Source organism: Neltuma alba, unplaced genomic scaffold (assembly GCF_004799145.2).
Source record: "Neltuma alba isolate B1F8T4 unplaced genomic scaffold, ASM479914v2 tig00004690_pilon, whole genome shotgun sequence".
Lineage (NCBI taxonomy): Eukaryota > Viridiplantae > Streptophyta > Magnoliopsida > Fabales > Fabaceae > Neltuma > Neltuma alba.
Genome location: NW_021633820.1, coordinates 114,447 through 121,670, shown reverse-complemented (window position 1 = coordinate 121,670; position 7,224 = coordinate 114,447). Strand labels below are relative to the sequence as shown.

The 7,224-nt window shown below is 33.7% G+C and overlaps 1 protein-coding gene across 1 annotated transcript; it reads left to right on the top strand.

Moving 5' to 3' along the window:
- Positions 1-651: 651 nt before the first annotated feature.
- On the top strand, positions 652-6,358 carry LOC114745478 (probable disease resistance protein At4g27220). Its single transcript, XM_028933635.1, has 4 exons — positions 652-3,612; positions 4,137-4,727; positions 5,757-5,876; positions 6,248-6,358. The coding sequence occupies exons 1-4, from the start codon at positions 652-654 to the stop codon at positions 6,356-6,358; spliced, it is 3,783 nt and encodes a 1,260-aa protein (XP_028789468.1).
- The last annotated feature ends 866 nt before the right edge of the window (positions 6,359-7,224 follow it).

Here is a 7,224-nt window from a genome sequence, read left to right as displayed (position 1 = left end):
ATCTTCAAGATTTTGAATTTCGTCTCCTGATGAATACTTCCATCTTTTTTCTTCTCTTCCTAAAGTTGAAGCCATAGAAGATTGGTGGTGAAAGATCAAAGGATGATTTATTCATGCCTTTATGAAAAAGTTTCTCAGATGATGGTTATGAAAGGGTTTTGCTAAGTATGATACACAAACTAAGTCAAAAATATTGGTGGTTACTAATAGGATTGGCATGATGTAGGTACAACACATGAGATGTCAAAGATTGGGGGGTCGTTTGCCTATTCTTATGAAACTATTGTCTCTCCTTTTTTCCATATCACATGGTTCCCTACTCTCACTGTCCATTAAGCCATTCCTTCAAATAGCAAATTTTAATGTAGTTTAAGTAACATCCGATTAGAAACCACTATCCAAATCCAGCTTCAAAATGCCTTAGTTGAGTCATAATAATGTATGACTTATAATAGTGAATTTCTTTCAGGATTCATCTTCATGTATTTTACTTTCTAAGATGATTATACTAGCTACCAAATTAGTATACGTTTTGCTCCGTTTTTAGTTAGTCTCATTCATTTTTCATTTTATTATAATCATTATGTGGGTATTTCACAACTTAAATCAAGATAGAAAGATAGAATAACATTAACTCTGTTTCCATGTTAGATGGAGAGCATCCCTGCTGAACTTGTAAAGAACGAAACCCAAAGTTTAGTGAACTTTGTGAAAAATGAAGCTCAGTATTTATGTTGCTTCAATAGTTATGTTCAAGAGTATGAGCACGCAAAGAAAAGATTGAATGCAAAACTCAAAGATGTAAGGAGAATAATTGATCAAGCTAGGGGTATTTCTCCTGTCACATTTGTGGCACTACAATGGACACGTGAAGCTGAAGAACTCATTGATGTTGACACTAAGAAAGAGAAATGCTTTAATGACTTGTGTAGTAATTGTTGGCGTCAATATCGGAAAGGCAGAGACTTGGTGAAGTGGACTCTAGATATTGACAGACTTCTAGAGAGAAGTAACTTTGACATAGTGGCAGGTCCAATTGATCTTCCAGGTATAAAATACCATTGCTTACCAAATTTCATGCATTTTGAGAGCAGAAAGTCAATACTTAAAGAACTTAAAAAGGCACTAGAGGATGAAGAAAACAATATGATTGGATTGGAAGGCTTAGGGGGAACAGGCAAAACTTCAATGGCAACAGAAGTGGGTGCTGAATTGGAAGGATCCACATTTGGCAAAGTCATCTTTCTTGTTGTCTCTAAGCTTCCAGATTTCAAAAAGCTTCGAGGTGAAATTGCTAGGAATTTGGGTTTGGAATTAAAGAATGGAGCGGAAGAAGTACTCCATGACAAAATATTGGCCAAAATCAAAGCAATAAAAGAAAAACTTCTTATAGTACTAGATGATGTGTGGATGGAGTTTGATCCCACAAAAGAGTTGGGGATTCCTTCTCCCCACCTACACAAGGGTTGTACTATATTGATAACCACCCGAATTAAAGAGATATGTACAAAAATGGATTGCCAAAGAAACATTCATCTAGATGCATTGACCGATAAGGATGCATTGTCTCTTTTCCACGAGCATACTAGTAGTTCCTCTAATTTGGAGAGTTTGGCACAAAATATTGTGGAGCATTGCCATGGAGTACCAGTTGTAATTGTTGCTGTGGCAAGATCATTAAGAGGGCGACTTCCTTTAGTTTGGAAGGAAGCCTTGAGGAACTTGCAAAGAGGTATGCCATTATTTAAGGTTCGTGATGATGATTTAAAGGGGGTCTATGAAGGTTTGAAATTGAGCTATGATAATTTGAAAAATGAAAAAGCCAAAAAGCTCTTGTTGATATCTTCCCTATTCCCTGAAGATTTTGAGATTCCTATGGAGTTTTTAATCAGAATTGGTGCAGGAATGGGCCCTTTTTGGGAAGTTGATGACTACAATGAAAGAAGAAGAAAAGTAATTGATGCTATAGTGGAACTCCTAGATTCTTCTTTATTGTTGAATGCGGAGAGGGAATGTGTAAAGATGCATGATTTGGTTCATGAAGTAGCCTTATTGATAGGAGAAAAGGATGTTCAATCTGTCATTGAATCTAAACCGCTTAAAGAGGGCTTGCAATTTTTATTTTGGAAAAGCGATTGTTTTCCAAGACACTTTGATGGTAGAAACCTTGAGGTTTTACTTTGGGTTCTAGATAACTCAGAGGATTTGGAAGTCCCTGATATGTTCTTTACAGTGATGAAAAAGCTCAAAGTTTGGTTTCTATTGAGTGCAGCTGATAATCAAATTTCAGCTCAATCACTATTTTCATCAATCCAGTCATTACAAAATATTCGAACTCTCATGATAGGAAATTTTGAATTATGCAACAGTATCTTTATGTTGGGAGGGTTACCAAATCTTGAGAGTCTATGGTTCCATGATTGTTCAATTATTAAGCCTGGAGAAAATTTTGAGCTAGAGAAGTTGAGATTCTTAAGGATAGAAAATTGTAAAATCAATATGAGTAATCCTTTTGAATTGATTGAAGCATGCCCAAAGCTAGAGGAGTTGACTTTTTTGAGTAATGAGTATGATGAGGAGGAAATAGAAAATACAATTTCTCATAAAGCATCTTTTCATACATTACAGATATATCAAATATCCTGTGATGGTCAGGATGAATTTTTAGATTATTTTGAGCAATGTGGTTCCCTGTCAAGATGCTTTAAGCCAAGTAATTTAAGGCATTTAATCTCTGAGGCAACATTTAAGCAACTTGTTAAAACGACTGAGCTTCTCATCTTAAAAGGTTATGGAGAAACAAAACAGAAAAATCTTGTCCCTGATATTGTTCCAATAGGCAACAAAGGCATGACTGACTTGATCATTCTTCAATTGGATTCTTGGCCAGACATGCGATGTCTCGTTGATGTTGCGAACAATCGTCTTGATGTGAAGAATGCTTTTTCCAATTTAGTTGGACTATATCTTTCTGAAATGGGCCTAAGCAATATATTATTTAATGGCCACTATAACCTGTATCATCTAAAGACCTTGGAACTGAACGGGTGTCCAAAGCTGACGTCAATTTTCCTCCCATCCACTGCTCAAAGGCTTTTACAGTTAGAAGAGTTGAATATTGAGAGATGTGATGCATTGGAATGCATTGTAGAAGATAATAGTTCAAGAGGGGAAATAGCTTGTGGTGATGGTGACAATGATCAAAAGAGCTACAACACTTTGTTTCCAAAGTTTAAAATTCTTGAAATTGATAGTTGTGACAATTTAGAAATAATATTGCCAATCCTTCACGGTGGATGGCCTCTGGAAAGAATAATCATACGGCTGTGCAAGAAGTTGAAATATATATTTGATAAGTTCCAAGAGGTCAATGTTATGCTCCCCTCTCTGGAAAGAATGGAACTTTATCGTCTATCAAGTCTGGTTGGTGTTTTCAAGGAGTATGAAAAATCCACCTCTTCGTCACCACAACGGCCAGCATCCACACCTCCAAGCACCAAGACATGTTCTTTTTCTTGGGCTCAAGTATGTTGTTTTAAATCAAAGGCGACAAGTGAAGAGGCTGATGTTGCTGTTTCTATGGGGAGATTGCTTGACAAAGGAATCTCACGGGTATGATCAGCTCGCTTCCCTACTTATGTTCAGATTTCTTTTTTACATTCAAGTCTCTCTCTTGTGAATTATACATTGTTAATTATTTCAAAAAGAAAAATGATTTACAATTAAATAAAATAAGGTATGAGTGTTAAAAATATTTATTGTGATCCTTGGTATGATACATTATTTAAAGTACCTGTATTTGCATGATTGATTGAATCTATAACAAGATTTTGTAAATACGTCTTGTTCTAACAATTGTTCCCGGGTAAAAATACATATACATAAACATATTCATGCGCATACACACATGCCTTTTATTGCAAGAAATATAGTTAACAATGCTTAGCACATAAAAAATTTATGATATATCTTTGTTGAATTTCTTGAAATTATAATCGGATAACAATAGTTTCCTAGATTTCCACCAAATTACACATCATCTACTAACACAAAAATCTTCATTACCTCTAAGTTATTTTCCTAGTTTAGATATCTATGAGCATTACGATTGCGTAAACAACAATGTCTTTTTGAAGGGATTACTTGTATCAAAGAAATGGATTGATACTGCTCCTACACTTGGGAGACAACTAGCACAACATGTTGTTGGTCATATCAGGAAGATGGAACTTGCATATCTCTCTTCAAATTCAGTATCAACTTTGTTCACTTTATCTATGGCATCGGTGATATCATGGGAAGAGATGACAATCAGGGGTTATGATGGGCTAAAGCACTTGGTAACGAGCGAGGAGGATGATTCTAAAGATCAAATCAACTGTAGTTCCATTTTCCCAAAGTTACAGAAACTTTATATCTCAGGGTGCAAGGACTTGGAATTTTTAGTTCTGTCTGCAATATCTATAGAAATTAAGAATTTAAAGTCCTTGACTATTAAAGCTGCTCCTCAGCTGACATATGTCATTGAGAAATACCAGCATCAGCATCGTTTATCTAATCAAAATCAGAATGACGAATGGCACTTTGATCTCCCTGCTTTCGAGGTCCTCTGTTTAGAGAGAGTACCTAAGTTCAATAGCATTGGTCCCATGAATTATAAAATGGTGTCACCATCTCTACGAAATGTTTGTTCAGATAAAGCACAACTGGATTTGAATACCACAAAGGTAATGCTCTCTTTTTATCGTGATGTGGTTTGTTCTCTGTGGATATGCTTACTCAAAAGTGAAATATGAAGAAAAAGAAAATGAGATTTGAAGCCACTTTATGAATTTTTTTTTTGTTAATGATCATGAATTTTAAAAATTTTGAATTAAATTTTTGGTTGGAATTTAAATTTCTTCTATTTTGATTCTTTGCGATTTTCTTCAATTTGTTAAGGACTCAAAATTAATCGCTTCAATTCTTATTTTAATAGTTTCAATATTCATATTTTAAGTTCAATTCTTATTTTAATAGTTTCAATATTCATATTTTAAGTTTTTAAATACTTTACTTTGATCTGCTTTGCTAGTCAGCTTTGATGTTTTCAGCACTCATATTTGATTTTTTTGGAAGTAGAGTAAACATTAAAAATGAGTATTGAAAACATTGAAAATAGAAGTATTAAAAAAAAATCAAAGTAGAGTAATGAAAAAATCGATTCAGCGAAACTTTTGATTTCAACCAAGAACTGTGGCCTGTCCTTGGTATTTTCGAAATTCACTGTCCTTAACATAATTAAGATTTGCAGAAGATCCTTAAATGCCATTTTTGCAAACATTAATTTTGATACAAGAAATACAATTATTTATGGTTCTTCTGATGTGCTAAACCTTTTGTATTAATTGTTTGTTTACTAATATCACAGAAAAAATTATTCCAAAATTTATATATTACAAAAACTGAAAACATTAGTATTACAATTAGAGGTCTAATAACTTCAATTTTTGGAATAAGGTCTGCAGCTATTAAAATACTCTACTTCTTCTAATGTGCTTATAAGATGAAGACATGTAAGTATAGTTATTTAAACTTAAGATTTAATTTGATTATAGTATGAATAAGATAACTAGCACAGTTTTTTAAAATGGAAAATTAAGCTAAATTTTATTTCAAATTAATCTAGCTAGTATATTTTATTATGTATATTACTTTAACTGAAACCTCTCATGTATTATAGCATGATGATACTTTAACGATTTATTGGCTTGTAGGAATTAGACGCATTTGGAAGCAGTTATCCAAGGTCCATCGCCTTGGCAGGGTTCTCAGAGTTTACGAGACCTTTCAATGAATTTTTGATTCGTTGGCATACAAAACAACAGGAAACAAAGGTATAACTCTGTTCAACTTCTCTTACTAATCCTAATATATCCCCCAAAATGATAAGTTATGTTTTAATACTATTTCTCACTACATTCATTTGTTCTCTTAAAGAAGCAGAAAATAATAATATTACGCCCCTAAATCTCTATTTTCATAAACTATAAGGGATTTTTTGTGGTTATTTTCGTACATACATGTTTGAAAAGAACACTTATATTTAAAATTCAAATGTATTTGTTACCTCTTAATTTTTATTTAATGGTTTCACTCACCCTAAATTCTACTATAATTTTGTTCAAATTGGGCTACCCATTTTAAAGTTCTTTTTTTAAAAAAAAAAAAATTTGAAATTGATATATCTCGTACATGGAATTTGTAGGCAATTGAGATGCAGAGGCAAACTTTGAAAACTCTTGAAATTCGATTCTCTACAATAAAAGAAATTGTTGATTTGACACGTGGACAGAGAGAAAAATGGGGATGGACTTGAACCATTGACATCAAGCTTACAAAAGCTGGAGTTGTATTATCTGCGTAAGTTGGTGAATATATGTGTGGAGCCTAAACATATCATATGCTTCCATTGTCTTCAAGGGCTACGCATTCATGAATGCGGAAAGCTCAAAGTTATCTTCTCCACATCTGTGGTGCGAAGCCTACCAATGTTGAAAGAACTACATATATCATGGTGTGAAGAATTAGTTAACATTGTTGAAGAAGATAATGGAACAAATGATGATGATGAAAGAGAAGGGGAGATGAAAGAGAAGGTCATGAAGGATGTTCTTCCACAACTAAGTCAATTGATACTACAGTATCTTCCCAAACTTGTTAGTATCTGCCATGGGATTGATTTTCAAGCTATGAAAGAAAATCATAACACGAGAGTGGTTGGTTGTCCCAACTTTTCTTTTTATGGTATGCATTTAGAAAAGTAATTTGTTCTTTAGAATTGAAAATTATTATGAGTTTTATTATAACAATGAAAATCTCTTAATCTCAGAAACTTCAACTACCCATTTTCAAGCAAGCTCTGAAACAACATATTTTCAAGTTGAAGAAAAAGCAGAGGAGAAGCTTTCATCTCATCATCTGAGTACCAAACAATCTTTAAATATGGGAGAAGCAACACAACAACCCCTCACAAAGGTATGATTCTGATTGCTAATGGCATCATTTTACTGTTTCTTCAATGGTCCCGCATCAATGATTACATGCATGCTTGATTGTTTTCAATTTGTGGCAATGTTCTGGAAATTCTGTCCCTTTTATGAGAAAAACAGAGTTTGAAGTTTATATTTAAAATGCCACCAATACACCCTCACGCGAGCACACACCAGAGAGCGTGTGTCTCTT

Excerpts from the sequence above, each read along its gene's own strand:
- LOC114745478 (XM_028933635.1), top strand. The coding sequence starts at position 652 with ATGGAGAGCATCCCTGCTGAACTTGTAAAGAACGAAACCCAAAGTTTA. Across the intron at positions 3,613-4,136 it reads TTGACAAAGGAATCTCACGG|GGATTACTTGTATCAAAGAA; the intron begins GTATGATCAGCT and ends GTCTTTTTGAAG. Across the intron at positions 5,877-6,247 it reads CAAAACAACAGGAAACAAAG|GCAATTGAGATGCAGAGGCA; the intron begins GTATAACTCTGT and ends TGGAATTTGTAG.